At 40.7% G+C, this 21,608-nt stretch overlaps 1 protein-coding gene across 1 annotated transcript in view; it reads left to right on the top strand.

Moving 5' to 3' along the window:
- The window catches only part of SFMBT1 (Scm like with four mbt domains 1), a 75,440-nt gene that overhangs the window by 34,482 nt on the left and 19,350 nt on the right, over positions 1-21,608 (top strand). Inside the window, exons 2-9 of the mRNA XM_034066355.1 lie at positions 4,879-5,035; positions 11,262-11,356; positions 16,074-16,314; positions 16,766-16,854; positions 17,726-17,972; positions 18,613-18,710; positions 19,768-19,869; positions 21,397-21,547. Of these exons, the coding sequence (XP_033922246.1) occupies positions 5,008-5,035; positions 11,262-11,356; positions 16,074-16,314; positions 16,766-16,854; positions 17,726-17,972; positions 18,613-18,710; positions 19,768-19,869; positions 21,397-21,547 (1,051 nt within the window). The 5' untranslated portion in view covers positions 4,879-5,007. The remainder of the gene's footprint in view (positions 1-4,878; positions 5,036-11,261; positions 11,357-16,073; positions 16,315-16,765; positions 16,855-17,725; positions 17,973-18,612; positions 18,711-19,767; positions 19,870-21,396; positions 21,548-21,608) is intronic.

The raw sequence follows: 21,608 nt of genomic DNA, 5'->3' as shown, positions 1-21,608 counted from the left end.
TGCAAGTTGTAACAGCGAAAATAGTGCAGCAGTGTCAGGAATAAGGCTCGGGAGGGTCTGTGCCCTGTGTTTCAGCGATGCAAGATGAATTGGGAATATTCGCTGCAAGGGCCACAGAGTTAAAGTGGACGAGAAAGCACAGGAACAACTGGTTGTTTCCTATTTATAACTGCACACTGGGGAAGGGTTGCCGCTGGGTGCTCAGCTGTACCTGGTTTGTAATTTACACTGTTCTTTGTGAGTGTTTTTCAGACTCCAGTTTGTAGTAGGGAAGTGTTTTTGTCCTGAATAGCTTCTCTTTCTGAAACACGAACAAGAACCTCTGCTGTTAACACTGGACCTAATTAGAAGATGTGCTGAGCAGTACATTGTTTATGATAGCATAAGCTGGAGCTGTGAAGTTTTTAGATGAAGTCCGTGTGCCATCTCCCCTCATAGGGATCACATCATTAGTATTTCCTTGAAGTAACAAGCATATATGAATGGGCATAGGGACCAAGAGGACATACACCCCCTCTCTTCCCACCTTCAGGGTATGGTCCAACAATAACAAAAAGGACCTTTATCTTCCCTTGTTATCTTGGTATTCAGTAGCAGAGTTGTAGGCTTCAGGTGCCGAAAAACCCTTTCCCTGCTCTGACAGACCCTGCAATAGGCTTTCTGCCTGCCAGTGCAGGTGAAGCTCTATATGGTAGACACAGGGTTTTGAAATACATTTTACTGGATGCCTTTGCATCAAAGAGTTCGCGGAAACCTAATCCTTTCTGTAGCTTCTTCCCCAGTCCGCAGGGTGTCTCCTGTCCCCACTGTCTCATGCGCCTTTGTTGTAAAATAATATTAAGCCACAGACACCAGCTGATTTACTTTAATTCAACATCCAATTTATGTTTGATTTCTTTTCATATTCAAGTGAGCCATCTGGCTTTAATGAACTGTAACTGTTTTTAATACTGCTTCCAGTTGCTAACATCTGAATATTTCATGTGCTGAAAGGAGGTTTGAAATGCAGAAGTGAGACTGAAGAGTCCAAAGTATTCCAAATCAGCTCTGTTCCAGCAGCACTTGTGCTCCCCTCCTCTTGAGATTTATCAAAAGATAATCTTTGGGGTGCCAGACTGTAAGCATCAGCCATGGCGGGTGCTAATTACAAGTACTCTCAATTTTGTGTACATAAACCACCAGAGCTGCTTATGGAACCCAATTTGACTTGGGCAGAATATCAATCAACTCCAACAGGAGCTGCCAGTATTTGGCATCTGTTACACAAACAGCCTCCTCGGGGTTTGGGCTTGGGTGGGTTTTGTGTTTATTTGAGGTTTTTGTGTTTGGTTTTGGGTTTTCTTGGGGGTGGGGGAGGGATTGGTCTTCAGTATTTCCATGTTGGAAAAAAAAACCCCTTGAAGTCAGTTTTTCATCACCTCATTTAGTTGTAAAAGTTAATTAAGAGCTGAGTCCCATAAACTGAAAATATCTTAATTGCAATTAAATTCTGAGGATCCTGTGCCAGGGCTACACTGTTAGAAACCGGTGGCATAGCCCCAGATCTGTTGGACTACGTGCTTTACTCGGCATTTTCACAGCATTGCCTTTGTTTTGGTTTAGTAGTGTGACAGCTGATAGACTTATGATAGGCCATTACCAGGAAATATTTTGATTAATGATTAAAAAGTATTTTGCTGGTTAATTGATTGCTGTTGATATCATCATGCAGCATGACTTCATCAGGGATAGAATAAATGGAAGCGCAGGCAGTCAGTCTCTCTACAGGAGGAGTCTACAGGAATTTCCAGAAGGAATCCTGTGTTGCTTTGTCTGTAGTGTGGGAGAAATACATAAGGAACCACTGAAGATTGCTAGACTGGTACCTCGACTTAATTTCTCAGTGACTTTCTCACAGAGTCAGAGCTGAGTTGGGAGTTAACTTGTCACCCTGTAGGTATATGCCAAGCAAGGCGTTTCTGAGCTGGAGAGAAGCAGGTTAGAAGCAGTATAGCAGAAGCTGGCAGCTGAGTTTCCTCAGAACTCCTCCTGTGTTCCCAGAGCTATGATGATAAAAGCACACTAGTGTCTTCAACACAGTAGATTCTTATGGCATTAAGCTACCGTTTAATAGGAGCTCTTAATGGTACCTCTTCCTACTCTTAAAAATTGTTATTCTCACTTGTAATAAAAGCTTTTAAAGTTGGCTGCATTTTTGATTGTACTTGAGAACTTCCCACACCACTAAGCACTGCTGGTGGATATTTCTTTAATTCTGCTCAAGTTTGTTGTTTTATTTGTGTGAATGAAGCTATTGGCATTGTGCGCAGAGGCTTCAGCAAGGCTTTTCAGTGCTTTGCACTGCAGTTCCCTTAAAATTCATGCCAAGGACTGTACCAGTCTACAGCACAGCTTTGGCATCTTGCTTTCAGTTGTGAAGTGTAACTCAGAGTTTGGTTTGACTTGTGTGATGTTGCCAGCCAGCAAGCCTGGATGTTCCACAGACGTGCTCAGGACATTTGCAGCCTGTTACACAGTGTTTTACAATTAAGCCCATGGAAATCTTCCACAAAATTGAATTATGGAACTTTGGGATGGTTTTTTTCCAAGTTCTCTTGTGTCTAAATGGTGGAGGCGTCTCTTGATTAACTTGCTTTGCACGGGGACCATGGGAGCCTAAAGATGCTGGTGACACTGCCCTTTGCAGTCCCAGCCATGGGCAGCCTCCCAGTCCTGGTGCCTGGGATCACAGGAGCTGCCTGCTCTGCAGGACTGCAGAGGAGCTGGGCAGGCAAGCTGGCAGAAGCAGTTGTTCTCCCACCTAAGCTTCTGCATCCCTGTGATAGAACTCCTTCTGCAAAATACTTCATTTTTTGACAAACAGACAGATTTCAAAGGAAAATAGCATTTAGTTAGAATTTTTCAGACCAGCTGGAGTTCACAAACTGCTTATTTGAATGACAATACAAATGTAACTGCAGCCTGCATAAAACTGCTTATGGTCTGCTTGCAGTTGTGATGGGGTGGAAGATGCCTTTTCAGAGAAGGGCTGGACAGTGTCTTAGTCATTTGCAGTTACTGTGTGTCCAGTTCATTTACACCTTCAGAAGTGAAATCATGGTTGCACCTTCAGAAGCAGTATTGTATTGGAAGATCTCTCATTTGTGATACTCATTTTGAACTAAGATCTTTGTATTGCCATCTGGTAGACAACTTGCATGTTTTACAGATTTGTCCATGCTGCATTAGAAAAAAAACCCCACTTAAAATAGATTGGAATCTTTAACCTTAAGAATTAAGCAAAACCTCTCTAAGGCTTATGGGTAGTCTCCATAGACTATGGAGATTAAGACATTATAGGTATATGAAACTCAGGAAACCCTTAAAACTTCAAATGTATTGGGCTTCCCTTTTTTAAACCATAGGTATTCAAAGTATGTTTAGGTGAGAAGTGCAGCCTGTGTATTTTAAAACCTGATTTTTAACCTGGTAGGTTAAAAAACCACAGGTGGTTTTTCCTTGTGCACATCAGGGCAGGGGTATTGTCAACTTGCACAACTGTAGAACACTCTGTGTGTACACATGGATGTGTGTAGTAAGAGATGTGAGAGCCAGTTTCAGGGTGTTTTTTTTACACTGAATTCTCAGCTGTTGTGCATGGCAATAGTTTCTGGTTGGGGATAGCAGAATAAGATTTTTAAATGGTTCAGCCATCTACATTTGTACAACCTCTGTATTTTTAGGGTGGGTTTGTCAAAACAGGCTGCAAAATTTCCTTGTGCTGTCTCCAAAGCAGTTCAAGGCACTGTTGACAGAGATGAGTATTAGGAGAGTAGAGAGGGGCTGTGTCCTTGGCAATCAAGGGAATGCTTAAGAAATTTGGGGAGTGGAAGAACTATGTGTAATGGGTAGGCCATTGTTCTGTCCCTTGCTTGTTTTTAGCAAGGATCATCATTTTAACATAATGTAGTTAGAAGCAGTCCTTTGCTGTTGTACAGGACCCGTTGGCATAGGTGGAGTCAGTACAGACATCTTGTAAGTATACAGAATGACAGGTGACTATATACCTGTATTGATTATTTTAGAATATGTTTGACCAGCTGATACACAGTAAAATGAACTGCCATAAAAGCCAAAGAAAATGTTAAGATTGGTAAAATACAAAATTCAATAAAGTACATACCTTGAATGTGTCTTGGTATACAGAGTATTAATTGGTTTTTCCACTTACATAAGAGGCAACGTTTTGATAATAAATGAGCTACTGTGTCACAGCAGAACAGTTGCACTGGTGTGTTCAAGCCCTATTAAAGTGTTGAAGTGCTGGCTCCTTGGTTGAACTGTTAAGAATCTAGTAAGTTTTAAAATGTATACATATATGTAAACTTGTCTTGTACCTGTTCAAGACCAGAGCTGCAAATTGCCTGAAGGCTTGTGGAAAGTAAATGGTGAAAGTATTAGACACCCACAGCCTGAGCAGACTTTTTGTAAGCTTCATTGTGCTCTTTCTTTACCAGTATCAGTTTGTCTTTCTTGACTTTAGCTGTTTTCATTGGTCCAGGTGACAAAGGAGCTGAATTCTTTTTTTGTCTTGTTCCTAAGCCATGAATTAATTGGTTCCCTGCTTCTTTAGCGTTGTGAAGAGTTGAAGGAGCTTTTGAGAGAGATGGATTTGTGGGGGGCTGAAGAGATGTTGAAGGTCAGCTTTATAATTGACTGATTTAGGGAATTGCAGTTGAGGGGTGTGGAATAACTAAACATACATAAACACAGTGAGAGGCCCTTGTTTGCTTTAAGGTTTTCGTCTTATTGCTGGAGTAATGTTTTTAATGTGTCTTAAAAGTACTTAAAATCTGACAAACATTTTCTCATCAGTTATTTCTTTCTGGGTTTTTTCAGGATCCCTTCTTGAATGTCCTGGCTGCCAGTAGAATTGAAGGCAGGAGGCAACTCATGACCACCAAACCGTGACAGCCTTGGATTCCCCTGCTTCTGGCTGCTCGAAATAACCACTGGGCTGCTGTGGAGATGAATGGAGAACAGCAGCATGATGCAGGTATTGGTCTGGCTCAGCTCCCAGGCTAATGCGTCTCAAAAAGCTTGGCAGGCAAGATGAAGCAAAGATGAGCACAGTGCATGTTTAATAGTTGGATGTGTGTGATGCTGTGTACTAGATATGGAGAGAAACATTTCAGGGACTGTGAGTTAGATTCTGGTTATAGGGCTTATGTTTGTTATTGCTCTGTTTCAAAAGCAGGGTGTATCATTGACTTAAAGCACAACAAAATCTGAGCCACGTTGGTAATCGTGTTTTTAAGGAGCTTTGTCTTTCTTCTTCATGGTACCACTATGAGATGAGTTTATGAAAAGCTCAGTGGCTTTACCACTACTATTTTAAGGCATTTATCTGTAAAAACATTCAATATTATCTTGTTCTGTCCTTGTGTTCATCTTGTTCTTAGTATTTTGACATGGTTATGCTGCTGATTTTAAAAGTCAGGTAACTGAAGTTGTTTACCTTGTTAACTGATGTGCCTTGGTGTGCCTACTTTGATAGGCTTGGGATATCAACTTCTGCTGCAGAGGGGTATATTATGATAAATTAGCTCAGGTTTTAGTTCACCTTGAAACACCAGGCCAAGAAAAGCATTGGTATAGGATAGGTGGGGATGCCAACAGCTTTCTGGGAAAAAGTTCTAAGACTGTGTATTCTGATTTGCCTGCCATAGTTTGTTCCTTTTCCTTGAGGAGGTCTACTAATGGTGTCAGTACAGTAAATATAAAGTAAATTTTAATTTGACCAGTGTACACAGTTGGATTAGATTTCATCCGAGTATTACTTTCCTTTGGTACCTGTCCAACAAGCAGCTCTTCTCATAGGACAATTCACTATTGGTAGGCTTTGTACCTTGACTTTATGGAAGTCTAATTGCTATCAGTGTTACTGAAGAAATATTAAATGTGATTTTTATCTATAGTGCTTTTAACAGAATGCTGTTATCTGCTTTATGATGATGAAATATGCATTTTGATTATTAACCAATGAAGTTGTTATCAACATTATATTCTCAAATAAGCAAGAAAAAGCAGCATGCATAGCTATGCAGAATGCCTCCAGGCATATGCAGATACTGTTTCCTGTGCTAGTGGAAACTGCTAACTTCTGTCATGTAGCGTAAGAAAGAGAAAAAGTTTTGAGCAGCTGAGAAGAATAGCTGGGGGATGTATATAGGCGGTTAGCAATGGGCTGTTCACAGGCTGATAGCACATCCCTCTGTACTAAAACCTTTATTGGCTTTTTTCCATCTTTCTCAATAAGTATGAGAGGTCACACAGTCCTCTCTGTGCTCTTGGAACAGCTACGCAGGGTTTGATACTGTCTCAAAATTACTCAACAGTTATTTTCCTGAGCATCCTTTTTGTGCCTGGTTTGAGTACAGGTGGCTGTGAAAAGCAAACAATAGCTGAAGAGAACTTTACTTACTGAGTTCAAAGCAAATGCTACAAGCACACTGGTTTTGTTGTGCCTTCTTAATATTGTTTCCTGAAGTGCTTTCTGTTAGACCAATCCCAACCACTACTGGAACATTCCCTTCATATTCTTTGACTGGTGTAATTTTTTTCTACTTGATGGTTTTTAGCAGTTTTTGGAGATTCCCCTCTGTCTTTTTGGTTTTTACATACAGGCCCTTGGCCAACAAGAACCCAGACAGTGCTGTGGGTTGTTGCTTGTGATGCTCTCCTGCACTACAAGAGAAAAAGACAACTTCAATTCTTGTCACAGTCTTTCTCAGCTGCTGAAATTCCAACCTGTCTTTATTTATTCATGGCCTTGCAGCTGGTACAGATGGAAAAGATTAACTATTATTAAAATCAGATTGAAATATATCTAAGTTTCAGGGTGAGAAACCTTTGGGTTAGCCTTAATTGAAGGTCTTGCAGACTTCAATATGATGTACTTAAATGTCCAATATGACAGTTCAACTAAATCACATTAAAGATGCATGAAAATTATTTGCAGTGAGAATTTAACTTGAATCCAAAGATCAGAACAGTCTGGTGTAGACTGCTTCCATTGCAGGTATTTTTAAGGGCTGATGTACTTAATATTTCACTGCCTTCTCATGTCAAACAGTACAGTTCAGTATTCTCTCTCTTCCTGTATGTATCAGAGAGCAGCAGGACATAATTAATGGTAAAATTCAGAAAGGAAGAGTTAGTGTTCACAATAATGCTAGTAGAAATAGTGATAAAAGGGAAATGATTTTTACCTACTTGGGAAACTTCTAATATTGTTACAGGCAATTTTCTCTCCTCCACAGTGGATAAATGTTCTTCATAGAACTTCTGTAGGACACTTCTTGATTTTACTTGAGAAAATGTTAGCTTGATTGGAAAGTTTTACTGAGAAAAACTAATTGTATGGTGAGGCCACAGAGATGGGAATCACATCTGGTTTCTTTCCCCACCTTTGCCAAAGTTGTGCTTTGGCTAATGTGTGATGACTGAGCTAATGTGTGGCTCAGTCACTCTGTCCAATATGGAAAAATATGTCTCTCTCTAGTAGAAAGCTGGATTCACTTAGGACTTGTAGCAATTAAGGATATGGGGAGAAAGAACATACATATAGGTACACCTGTGCAGCATTAGATTAATGACTTGTGGTTTAGGATTAAATGAATTAAATGTGGTTTTGCTTGTCATCTGTGATACTAATTTGCATTTTTTTTCACAGTAATGAAAATCTCGTGTAAATATCGGAGGTTTTATTGAGTAGTATGAAATCAGACTGATCAGGACATTTAGTACAGATGTATGGCCCCTCAGGAATGCCGCTTCATTAAACCAGTCCTCTGCGTATCCTGGATCCGCTAACCTGCTAGGATGGGGCTGTGCAATGGGAGCTTGGAAAAAAATAGCAACAGACTACGGCAAAGGCTTGATTTAAACAGGGCCTGCTCTAGTGCAACTGTCCTACCAATAAAACCAGAAGAACAACTGGATTCTGACTCACAAAGGTTTCTAGCTAACATGTGCCTTACTGGAGATATCGTCCTTCACTACAATCTGGGGGTGTTTCTGCATTCAGATGCCAAAAAACAGACTCTTGATTTCTGAGTCTTTTAATGGGTTGTGCAGTCCTTCTGCATGCCACAGTTAAAGAACTAATTTACTGCGCTCGTTCTGAAGCCTCATACAGCATTTTTGCTTGAAGCTTTATTCAGTGAGCTTTTCATGTTCCACAGTGATTTTGTAAGTGCACTAAACCAGTGATGCTGTGGCAGTGCGGTGTGTGAGAGGCAGCACAGATTTGTTATGTGATACAGTGAAGCACAGCCCTCAGTTGTGTCAGTCTCTTAAAGGGAGGAATCCACCTGAACTCCCCAGCTTAGCATGAACTGCAAGGATTATCACCTGAGTTTTGTTTGATTGTAAAACCTTAGTAAAGTGTAAACGTGAGCTGGGATGAGCTCTTAGAGATGAATGGAAGAGCAGAAAGTCCGGGTGCTCTTTACAAAAGTTCTTAAAAAATCCCTCTGACTCAATGAAACTTCCTAAAATAAAGCAGGAAGATTAAAAATAATAATAATAATAGTATTTTTACCTATGAAAACTGAGTCACAGGGGAACTCTGGGTGTACTGGTGAGATTTGGGCACTGTACAGTGCAAAGCAATCTGAGCCCTTCTCACTGCAGTGCAGACCTGGAAGGAAACTGCAGAGACCATGGATGAGTGGAGTGACAAAGGACCTTTGGTAGCTCTGTTCCAGATGGCAACTGGTTTTAAACATAGTTAGAAGTGAAGGGCAGGTAGAGCAGCATGCAAACTGGCTTTCTCAGGAGTTCCTTGCAACAATTAAGTGGCAGCATAAGTTACTAATTGATCCTTTCAGTGTGTTAAGTGACCTGTGCCTCATTTAAGGAGCTTAACTGCCCTTTACAGTTATCTAATGGTAACACCTTATTGAAGATTTGATGCTGCCTATGTCTTGGTAAAGAGCACTTCTGGAAAGTCTCAAGGTCCTTGTTGTAGTTGTTCCCTGTGTGCACCACGTTGCTCTGTGCTTCTTTTCAAACAGGAGTGTATTAGACATTACAAGCAATGGGTTTTACATACAAAGTGCTTTCTGGAGTTGGACAGAAGTGGGGTTGTTGCTGCTGTTGAGCAGCTGGGTGCTGTTTGGTGGGACAGAGTGAGCTGGCTTGCTCTAGGTGGGAGAAAAGCCAGACAAAGTTCACTCTTGGTTTTGACTGACCATAGATGATGTGTTCCAACTGATGCTTCATCCCACTTTGGTTCCAGAGCAGTAAACTTAAGCACTTTGTGGTGATATTAAAGTAAAATGTGGGTTTAATGAGTTAAGAAAACTTAATCTGTTCTAACAACATTTGCAATGTTATTTTTTGTAGAATGACTTGCAGCCAAAGCTTTGATCAGCTCCACCCTGATTTGCAGACAGATGTGGTCTGTGCTTTAACAGCTCTACTCTCTCACAAGTTTTAGGGTTTTTTAAATTACTCATTTCTGTCCTTTTCCAGGTTATTTCTTCAGTAAGGTAAAAAATATCCCCTAAAAGTGATGGTGATACTCAAGCTCTGAATTTTGTGAGCTCTGAGCCTGATGAAAGGCCAATCTAACCGACTGTGGTTGTTAAAAGTAGCAGTATGAGATTGGGCTTGGGAGAGATAAGAGCTTCCTTTAAAACAGATCCTGTCGTCGGCAAACAAAAGCTAACTGAACATATGTTGCTAAATTTTGGGAAATGATAATTCATTTCAGTGAAAAGTCAAAGATGAGCTGAACGAAAAGTCAAAGATGAGCTTAACGATTAGCTTGAAGATAAAATGAACCTACTTTACACTCAAGACTTGTAGGTTTTTCAGATGATGTAATGTAGCTCAGACTTCTGGGCAAATATTTCCCCTGTTCAAGGAGTAAGAGTTGTGTGGAGCATACTTAGCAGGTTGTCAGCATGTCCATGGGTTTGATAAGGGCATGTAATAGAACTTCATTCTCTTTCTTTGGACATATGTTTCCTGTTCAAACTACAACTCCTTGAAAGAACAGTTACCACCTGCCCTAAGAAAGGCTGAGTGTGTTGGAAGTGTTGGTATCCTTTAACCTTTGCTGAGTGCTCCCCATGCTTGTGATACACAGAGATTTCTGTTTTCAGATATAAACAAGGTATCAAGTTTCCTGGTACTGAGAGATGGAAATCTCTTGTGTTCTTCCATGAAGACAACTATCGTGCAGATGGTAGAATTGGTCTAAAAGGGTAAAAGAGAAGGTTCACTTAAAGAAAAGTGTCATGTCACTGCCATCCCATTTTGCAGCAGAACCTGGACCTGTAGTCAGGTTAAAAATGCCACTCACATAAGGTGGGACCCTCCCTGGGCATCCCACATCGTGCCTGCAGGAAGAATACAGTGTGCTGTGTGCTGAACTACACAGGGGACCTGAAATCCAACTGTGCTGGTTGTGGTGTCTTTTCAGCAGAGTGGGTTACAAGTTAGAGTAAACAGGAGTGTAAAGGGAGCAGGGAAGTGACCCAAGAACAGAAGGGGAGACCTATGCTGGGGGATGGGCTTGATAATAATAATAATAGGAAATGTGAGTAATTTTAGTGCAGCTCACTACAGCTGCTTGCTTCCCTAACAGCCTGAGTGAGGTATGAACTGTGGCTTGAGTGGTTTTAGCACATTTTTGCTTTAAATGCATCCAGAAATGAGATTTTTTTTCTTGGTCTAAACTGTTACACCTTGTGAGTTAAGTGTTCTTGGTTTCAGTTGTGTCTTGAGCTGTTTTCTTCAGAACTACCCTGAATCATTCTTGATGCTTTTGGTGTTTTACAACATCTAAATAAATACTAACTTAAAAAAGAAGGGTCATATTTCAAATATATTTTTTAGTCTTTCTTTTCAATCTTATTGTTATGCTGTTTCCTGGATGGTTTCTAATTTAATACGCTGACAGTCCAGTGTGCCCCAGAGTTCTGAGTTTCTTGCATTTGTTCATACACAGAGCTCTGCTGTCTGTGTTCTCCTCTCACAAATTTAAAGTGATCTGTGCTTGGCTAAAAATCCTCAGGCTGTCACTATTTTTCAGACCAGGTCCAACCTAAAGTGCCCTTCGCATGCAAAGAAAGGCTAAAGAACTGAAGTTCACTGCACACTTGTGTGCTCAGTCATTTGGAATGGAAGGAGATTTTGCGGTAGTTCTTAGTAGCCTAAAACTTAAGCCAGCAGGTTGCTGAATAGGAGGGGTGTGGATTCTCTTCCAGATGCTGGTTCCAGTGTGGAAGAAATGGAATTCAATTGGGATGAGTATCTAGAAGACACAGGAGCAATTGCAGCCCCCCATGGATCTTTTAAACATGTAAGTAAAGGGAGTGTTTGTTTGCTTACCATCTCTTGTATTGTTGGGTTTTTTTGATACACTGAATGTTTAGGGTCTCTTTGAATGCATTGCATAGAATAAAGAGAAATGAGGAACTTCACCTTTTTATTGTTTCTTGGTTTTTTCTCTGTATGTAGCACAGGGTAATCCCATCCAAGTGGTGAAAGTTAAGGGGCTCCTAGTCTTTTCTGCACCAGAAGATAAGCTTGATTTTTGTCATGAGGCATAAACTGGCCAGTCTCTTCCTTCTTTTGGTGATTCCTGCCGGACAACTGCTATGGAGGAGCTAGCTTTAGAAAGCTGGTGGCATAGTTCTTGAACAGCAGAATTCACATGTGCTCTCGAAGAAGGTTTTAGTGGTGGCTCTCAAGGAGGCCAAGGAGAAAATAATAGCTCTGCCAAACACTTTACTATAGTAGTTGGAAAGCTGATTAGGATAATTGTCAATCACAGGCTTAATGGATAGGATGAATTAATGATCAGCCCTTGTCTTTACCCTTGGATATCTTTAATCAAATGTTTGTTGGTAAAATCCTGGAGTGCACTGTCCCATGGGGTGAGATCAGAATGTGAAGTCTGCCTTCCTGTACTGGGTCATCAGTGAAGGTGAACTGTATAGAGCTGCTTTCCAAACCTCTTGGATCTCTTCCAACAACTGAAACACCTTTCAGACTGCCAGCCTGTATCCGTATCCAACTCTTCATTACAGTTATAGTTTAATAGTCTTTCAACTGGCTGTGGGTCTTTTACCATGGCAGTGAAGGTAGTGACTGCTGCGTCACCCATTGCTTGGAAAGCACTCCAGGCTTTTGGGTCCATTATCACCACTTACAGTACAGGAGACATAAATCAGAAGGAAAAAAACCTGAGGTCTGTTCATGGAGGATCGTGAAGCATTTTGAGTCCAAAAGCAAGCTGCAGGAGTGCAACACATTACAAAATCTGTCAAAATACAGCAGTTGTGTTACTAGTAAAGATGGACAGTAAACATGGCTTTGCAGAGGATCTTCCATACACCAGGATGTAATTGTAAACTTTTTCTTCAAAACAAACATTGAGGTATCTCATTTCTGAAAGGGAGAGACCTATTCTTGCTTTGCTTTTCCTTAGTGTACTGAGTCTCTAGCAAGAGCAAGCTTACAGTGGTTGTGTCCATGCAGCCGACATGAAGGAAGCAGTATGGAATCAGAACAGTGGCATTTTGCAGTAGTGCAGGGAGTAACCTATCTGTTCTTCTGCTGTGGTTTACCTTACTTGCTTTCTGTTAAAGAAAATAGCATAGCTCACATTGTACAAGCAAATTCTAATGCCAGCTTTACAGTGTTAGCCAGCTGAATTAACATTGCAGCTGTATGTTGCTAATCAGCAGCAGACACACTTTAATTTTGTCACCCCTGAATTGCATTTTTTGCCAACTCAGCTGTGTCAGACAAGAGTTCTGATGCTATGGCCATAGTCAGTAAAAATACAGTTAGTTAAAAAAAAAATCCATATTTTTTATGTTATTATTCCCTACATATGCAGAGCACAGTACAGTTGTGCTGGTGCAAGTAACAGCGTCATGGAAGAGGCTTCAGTGAGTGTGTGTGGACAAAGCCTACCCATGTTGCCCAGTCCTTTAGTGGTGTGTTGGATGTTCTCTCGTGGGCAGTGTGCTGGGGGAACTGTACTTTCAGGAGCTTAGCTGGCCATGGGGAGCTGGCCTAGGCACTCGGGATGCCAGGAACACCACACAGGGCTTCAGGGATGAGCAGGAAGATAGATGCCTGCATGTTCAGAAGGGGAACAGTCAAGCATTTGCTAGCAGATTTTGCTTAGAATTTGTCTGGAAGCCAGTTTTCATGTCCTTTGTAATGAGCTTGGCATAAAATACTGGAAAGTTAATGCTGACACTGAATAGACAAGCAGAGAGAGGAGCATATTTAGAGCAGCCTCACATCACCTGGATCTTGCTGTTAATAGAAATGCAGCAGTGCGAGTTCCCATGCTCAGGATTTCTGCTGTCTGTTACAAGGTAATGGGTTGGAAAAGGTAGAGAAGGAGAAACCTCACTGCCTCCCAGTGGATAGTGACAGTCTGACTATGTGACAAAGCCCTAAAACAAGGATACACCAGGTGAGGGATTTTCAGTGGAGAGCATACAGACTGATGGTGCTGGTGACTTCTGGTCCCTCTGGCTGGAATCGGTGTTGTGCTGGCCACCATCAGAAGAGCTATGAGGGAACTACTTTTGTACTCTCAGAAAAAGAGTTTAAAAACTAAGCTGGAGAATAATATTGGCACAAGAATAAATGAACATGTGTAAATAAATTTTAGACAGAAGCTTAAAGCTTTTGTTTGAGTTTCTTAATACTTGGAGTAGTGAGACTGTGACCAGGCTCCCCTTAGGAGTGGTGGGTGAGAAATAACTGAGCCACGCTGTAGGAGAGTACAAAATCAGGGTAAAAATAATGCAGTCTGTGATTACACAACCTTTGTTAGCAAAGAACCAGACTTGCTGATGGGAAAGAGGACTTTTTCATATTTGTATGCTTGTATTCATTCTGACAGTTTTGTGCTTAGGATGAGCAAGATGCATTGGAAAATGTAAGATCCTTCCTCAAATTAAGTATGTCCTAGTGTTCAGTTTGTTTGCATTTCAAAAATTAAACCACATTTAGATCAAAATGAGTGGTTTGATTACAGCTGAGCAGGAAAGAGAGCTTACCAAAAACCTGGAGTTGTGCTGGAGGCAACATTGTCATCCCCTCCCCCAAGTCTAAATATACTAGAACTGGTGAATGTTATTTTTCAGTTCCTTTCTGCTGCTTGTATAAGTGTATAAACATATATTAAAAATAAGTTAGTGTTCAGCATCATCTGAACATATATATTTGCTGTGACTTGCATGCTCTTAATACTTCTTGCCTATTCTTTCTCATTCTCTCCTCCTGAGCTGGGTCAGACCTGTACGTGGTCAGTGGGGCGATCTTACTCAATGGGAAGAAGGTGATGAGCTTGGAGCTGCCTGGATAGGGTGGTCCCTAACTGCTCCATCTTATTTGCCCTGTGTGCAGCAGGAACCTGCTGCTCTCTGATGCACTGCTCCAAAGAAAATACTCAGCATCCCCTGCTAGCCAGTCTATGCACTGAGCCAGCCTCAAGAAACAAGGTTTTGTGCTTTAAACCACGCAGTGGTGTCGTCTTGCCCAGCAACCAGAAGAGGGTGCTCACTTCTTGGTCTCTGCTTTATCCACCGAGGAACATAAATGACAGCGTTAGGAAAATGCACCTGACTTCAGGGAAAGCTCTGTTTGTGGCTGTTGATTTGGCTGAATGAAGCTCTCTCAGTCAGGAAGCTGTGCTGAAAGTTCAGGTATAGAGCTGCACAGATTGCCCAATTCCACAGACTTTGTGCCAAGCTCATGGCTTTTCTCTCAGGAATCACAAGTCTTTAGGAATATCTCTTCAGCAAGACAGCTTATCTTTTTGAAGAAATGATCTCTATAATACTACTTCAAAACACCTGCAAGTATTGGATCCTCTGATTCTGTTTTTAAGAAGGGGTTTTACAAAGTGAAGAGTGTTACCCTAAAGGATGTGAACAGTTAACAGACGCATATGCTTTCCTTTCTGATGTGGTTCTAGTTTTATTTTTAGCAAACCAGTATGTGCTGGCTGATGAGACTATAATAGCTATGGCAGTTACTGAACTGTCAGTGCAGAACTGGTAATAAATAACCCAGAAAATATCTCCTGCATCTGCATGGGACTGAAAGACTTTCTTGCAGTTGATTCAAAGAGGAAATTTAACTTGGGACCACTTAAGAAAGAAAACACCAGTTACATTCAGCTGAGAACAGCGGATTGACACATTAGATTTTTAATTAAGACTGAGGCCATAGAATTAAGCATAGATAAGAAACATACTATGGTGAGAGCAGAAGAGGGTCCTTCTGCTTTCAGGAGTACTTGAACTAGGAGAAGTTATGGATATGTGAAACTTAATGTTTTGCCTTCTCTTTTTAAGTTCATGTTTCAGAGTCAGTACTATGCAGTCAGATTCCTCACCTGCACACAACACAGACGTACATACACACAGAGCACGTAGTGTGCTTGGTGTTATATTGTTGTCAAAGCATGAAGCTCACTGAAGAATGCATACTGTTTATGTTCCATGCAATTAATATAACAGTGCTACATAAAGAATCGGTTAGGTTCTTGGATAGAGCCATTAAATAGCTTTATTCTGCAATTTGTGCGTATTTGTAGCTTCTTAAATGAGCATGGCAGAAGACAGTGATACCATTATCTGAAGCTCATGAATGTACTTTAAACAGGCTCATTGTTCAAAGTGACAGGTGCAGTTTAACACAAAAAGTCAAAGTTGTGCTACTGAGTTTGACATTTAGGTTTGCCTGGCTGTGAGTTGAGGACTTTCAGTGGTGGGTGGGGTATTGTCTAGGGCAGGGAGATGAATTGCAAGATACTGATTGAAGGTTGAAAAGGTACTCTGAAATGCAAAGGAGATTTCACTAATGATAATTCTGGGTGCATTCCAGTTTGAGTCCCATAACATGATGAAGTTTCTTCTCTGAAGAGACTGGATGGCATCGGGCTTGAGGATTTTTGCTAATAAACATGTCCAAGTTGTTACTCCAGTTGTTCTACAAAGTTTCTAGGAGTGCTTAAATGTGATCATGTTCTTCCTCTTCAGGTGGATACAAGTTTGCAGAATGGTTTTGCCCCTGGTATGAAGCTAGAAGTTGCTGTCAAGTCTGACCAAAACACCTACTGGGTAGCCACAATCATTACTACCTGTGGGCAGCTGCTCCTGTTGCGCTACGATGGTTACGGGGAAGACCGCAAGGCTGACTTCTGGTGTGATATCATGACAGCTGATTTACACCCCATCGGCTGGTGTGAGCAGAACAAGAAGGTTCTCAAAGTGCCTGAAGGTATTGTCTCTGTGTGCAGAACTGGGGGGTACACACAAAAGCATCCATTTGTGTTTTGTGAGCCTGGCAGGTAGTCTTCATAATCACTGTTCTGCACAGGTGGAGTTGCTGTGGTGACAGGTTGAGGTTGTCTGCCATGTTTTTCTGAAATCTCATGACTTTACATTAGGAGATCATTCTTTTGAGAGAGAGGAGTTGGCTTAATTTCAGAACTGGACTCACTTTTACAGAGGCTTGTGTTTGTCTTAATCATCACCCACCAAATTCTACTGCTTTGTTATTTCCTATGAAGATTTTGTTACTGTTTTGTTTCTTCTTTTAACGTGTTACTGGAGAGCATGTTGCAGATTGTTGTGAATTAGGCAGTTCAAGAGTGGGGTAAAGCCTTGTTGTCTGAATAATCTTTAAGTGGCAGTAGGAATCAGTCTTTTTTTCCTCGCTTTTCACTTAGGTATCAAGGATAAGATACCTGACAAGGACGAATTCCTTCAGCGGGTGCTGAAAGGAGCATGCAGTGCTCCTGCTAACCTGCTGGAGGGGGTAAGTGCTGCAATGTACTGCATCATTGGTTTTGTCTTGATTTTCCCCTTTGTAATTAAGGGAACCCCTATTCAGATTGTCAGTTCAGTTTAGGGAGCATTGTAGTATGCTGCTGACTTTAAAGTTCTACTCTAGTGTTTCCTCTTTGTAGTATTTTTGATAGTGTTGTCCTGAAACATATCTGTCACTGCAAGTTTGGGCTGTACATTAATCCTATCAAAAGAAGGAGTTTTTTCAAATTCTCTTAGGCTTCTGTTCTCCTCCTGTTTTGTTCCTCCTTCATATAGCTCTAAGGAAATAATCCTTTATTTATCCACCTTTCATGTTGTCCCTGTTCTCAGTTATTTCCTTTCAGTTTCTCCTTTTTTTAAACTAATGGCAGGTTTTCGTTTCACTTCAATCATGCATCTTTGTTAGTAAAGAACCAACTTTTTTATCCCCTCCTCTGCATTTAAAACAATATTTGCACCTCATATCAGTGTCTGTTTATAAAATATAGAACTTCCATGTGTTCTTTACAACTGAGTTTATCTTTGTATGTTTTCTGTCTAATTATCTTTGTATGCCAGATGACTCAGTTTGAGAAAGAGATTATTCATGTTTCCTTCAAACCTTGAATATATAAATAATAATGCTTCTGCAAATGATGAGGAAGACTTAAGTGAAATGTGTGGCTGTATTTACAGGCAGTGCTGAAGCTCTGATGCAACCACCAGCGACTCCAAACATTGTCATTTCTGTTAGCAAAGGACCTGGATTTCTTTACTTCTGTATTCATAATTTATTTATGCAAAAAGAATGCGTATAAAGAAGTGGAAGTACGGGATTTATTTTGTTCTGTTGTACGGAATAATGTGTGTTCCTTCTGTAGCTTCACAGAGGGAAAAACCCATTGGATCTCATTGCACCAGGCTCCCGACTAGAACTGCAAAACGTCCGAGATTCCCTGGAAGCCTGGATAGTCAACGTGGTAGAAAATGTTGGTGGGAGACTTAAACTGCGATACGAAGGGCTCGAGGATTCTGACAAATTTGACCAGTGGCTGTTCTACTTGGACCCTTTCCTTCATCAAGTGGGGTGGGCAGCTCAACATGGATATAGCCTGCAGCCGCCTTTAGGTACTTCAAAACATGTATCTTTTATATGGTGATCGGAGGCTAGAGAATACTGATGCCACAGCACTACTGAAGTGAATAATGTCTTTTTAAAAAATGCTAGTTAGCTACTGGACTTTTTAGTTTTTATGTCTGTGTAAAAGCTTTGATACACTCACTGGGATCCTTTGTGCATGATGGCATTGGTCCAGGTAGTTCCTCTTGTATCAGAGTGGTGTATGGTCTGCAGCTACCAATGCTAGAAATGTAATTTACGCAGCTGGGATGAACTTGGGGAACATCTCTTGCACTCTCTGCTTGTTTAAGCATAAAGCAAGCTAGCGTTATCTAGCTGGGATTTGTTTGCTGGTCATCTGTTTCTCCAGAAGTTTCTCTCGGTGTTGATGTGATCTCATTCTCAGAAGAACTAAACCAGGCAGCATACGGGTGATACAGTGTTGCTTGATTTCAGTCCCTTTTGTAACACATCCAAACGTGTAAGAACACTGAAGTTTTCAAGAAGGAAGGTATTTGCACAGATTCTGAAAAGATGAATTTGGCAGCTGGAGGAACACAAATCAAACCATTAGCTTTATTGCTATGTGTGTTGAAGGAAAAGAGGGAAGATGATTTCATTCACTGTTTTTCTTTGTTTTTACTCAAGCCATTAGGTCCTTGAAGAGTGAAGCAGATTGGCAAGAGATTCTGAAGAAGGTGAAAGAGGAGGAAGAGGAGTCATCAGTTCCTACAGATCTCTTTAAGGTAGAGGCACAGTATATGTAGTTTCATGTTGTGGATGCTGTGAATGCTGTGTGCCAAATAAATGATTTGGGGAAGTCAGTCCCTGTTACTCAGAATTCTTTCACTGTTTTAGTGTGTTGACTTTGGGTTTTTTTAATTTTTTTTTCTCCCTTAGCTTAAAAAAGTAAGAATAATAAAAAATAATTATACAATTATTGTACAATTCCTGTAAAGTTAGACAATGCACCCTTCCCAAGTATGTGAACCGTTAGTTGTGGGCTGGACAAAATCTCTGGCTCTGATCCTTTATAATGGCATCTCTGGTTGTTCACTATCTGGTCTTGCAGATTAGTGTCCTAGAGGAGGGCAGGGTTACTGCAGTCTCTTAAGTGTGTGAGTACATTGAGAAGTTTAACGTGTAGCATCTAAACATGTGTATAAGAGTCCTGTTATATTGTGAACGTTAGCAAATGCTCCTAATGAGTCTGAATTTAAACATATATGGATTGAAATGAAAAAAAAAAGTACTGACATATTTTGAGAACTAGGAATGTAAATTTAATCCTTCAAGTTCTTACTTAATTTTTCTCAGCTTCATTTGATCCTAAAGCAGAATAGAAGAGGAGGTGCTGTTCTTGAATGTGTTGGGTTGAATGTGTTGCTCTATATATGAACAGGATATGGATAATTCTGGAGCAGGAGTTATTTTTCAGGGTTTTGTTGGGCTGAAAATTAAGACTTTTATAGTTCTCCTTTAGCTCATGATGAGTGCGAGAGGTCAGGGGTGGGGAAAAAAATCACTGACTTACCAAACTACCCTGTATTGTGAAATCTTGCTTCTGTGTGGAGAATGGCAGAGGAGGAAATCTTCAGGACTCAATTTCCTTAAACTTCTAGAACTCTTAGTCTCAGGGGGTGCAGTTGGCCTCTTCATTATAGAGGGGTTGCTAATTCCTTGAGAGGTTGATTTCTTAGAGTGAACTAATAAAAACTAAAATTACCATCTTCAGTTGAATTACAAAACATGTCCTTTTTAATGGACAAAGGCAGGTAATCACACTGATACGTCATCTTTCAGGATAAACCTGTGATTGGAGTGCATTCCTTCTCTGAAGGCATGAAGTTAGAAGCTGTGGATCCAATGGCTCCTTTTGTAATCTCTCCTGCTACAGTTCTCAAGGTACCAGGATTCTTTAATTTGTCCTGTTGAGATCCAATTCTGAACAGATGATTTTAGCAGTTGGAGGAGCACAAATCAAACCTTTCTGGTTTTAAGTGCTCAGGAAATTCTCATTAAGTGATTACCTTAAAGTCCTGAGCCAGTTTTCAAATGCAGTATTTTGTAGGTCTCAGTAAGGGAACAAGTTGCTGTGAAAAGGAATCTTAACTGCTGGTGGTGGATTTGCATGGAGGGGAAAATTCCATAAGGATATAATCTCAAAAGATCAAATGGCTTAAATTGCCGAAGCCAGATTTTAAAACTCCAGCATACTGTCTCATAATCTGAGTATCCAGTTGAAGATAGGTTTTGGGGTTTTGCTTCTGCCAAAGTTATCATTACATATCATTACCATGTGCAAGTTCTGACATGTAGGTGGCCTGATTTTCAAACAAGGGCCCACGCATGAGTTTAGAAGTTGAAATTAAAGCTTCCCAGCATAATCAGGTTTTGAGCAACCTGTCTTCTTGTGTGTGTAAGCAGGTGGAAGGTTCTAAAGAGTCCTGCTTTGATGCAGTAAACTAAAATCTTGCTGTACAACATAAAACCAGGACATATTTTAAAATCTTTTATTTTCCAGGCATTGTTGCTTTTTCTTTAGGACAGATAGGTTTTTTTCAGTGATATCCAGTGATAGGACAATGGGTAATGTGTGTAAACTGGAGCATAGGAGGTTCCACATTAACATCAGGAAGAACTTCTTTACTGTAAGAGTGACAGAGCAGTGGAACAGGTTAACCAGGGAGGTTGTGGAGTCTCCTACATCGGAGATATTCAAGGCCCGCCTGGACAAGTTCCAGTGTGATGTACTCTAGGTTACCCTGCTCTTGCAGGGGGGTTGGACTTAGATGATCTTTTGAGGTCCCTTCCAACCCTTGGGATTCTGGGATTCTGTGATAGGCTCTCAATGTAATACCTTACAATTCTGTGGGCTCTGTCTTTTAAACTCTGACATAGAGTTTGTTCCAATAAAATGTTTCTGTATTACTAAAAGGCACAGCGAGTTCCAAGAAGAGCAAGATCATTCACCTGTCTTGATATTTTCTTGTCCTGCTCCTGGGTACTTCAGGAGCATGGTGCTTTTTACTTGTGAGAGTCCATCCTGGGACATAGTTCAGCCTTGTTGAAATAAGCAGTTTTTAGTTTGTTGTTACAGGATGGTGGTAAGACCACAAACTAATTTCACTGCATTTTTTTCATAAGAAAATATCATATAGCACTTGATCACCTTATTTTTGATGTGCTAAGACTTTACCTCTTACTAGTTATTTTTGTTAAGTTTCCAGGTAATGCAGAGGAGTCTGCTGGTTTATGAGTCCCATAGATTCTGTTTTAATTATTTTGTATAAACCCTCACATTATTCAAGGTAAAGGGTTTCCATTACTCAGTATTGCTGTTTAATAAAGTTATCAAAACGGGGGAGAGGGAGCCATAGATTAGAAGCTGCTATTTATGAGACCACATGATTCTCTTTTGGCTAACTACAGGTATACAATGAAAAATACTTCATGATAGAAATTGATGACTTGAGACCAGACCGCACAACCAGCCAGTCTTACATTTGTCATGTCAACAGTGCTGGTATTTTCCCTGTGCAATGGAGCCTGAAGAATGGTTTGCATCTCATTCCACCACCAGGTATGTGTGTGCAAGCTTGGCATGCTCCCTCCTCCTTGAAGGAAGCAGATTGCAGATCCCC

This window comes from Melopsittacus undulatus, chromosome 9 (genome assembly GCF_012275295.1).
Source record: "Melopsittacus undulatus isolate bMelUnd1 chromosome 9, bMelUnd1.mat.Z, whole genome shotgun sequence".
Lineage (NCBI taxonomy): Eukaryota > Metazoa > Chordata > Aves > Psittaciformes > Psittaculidae > Melopsittacus > Melopsittacus undulatus.
Note: the sequence above shows the minus strand (reverse complement) of the source record. Positions and strands in the feature narration are given on the sequence as shown.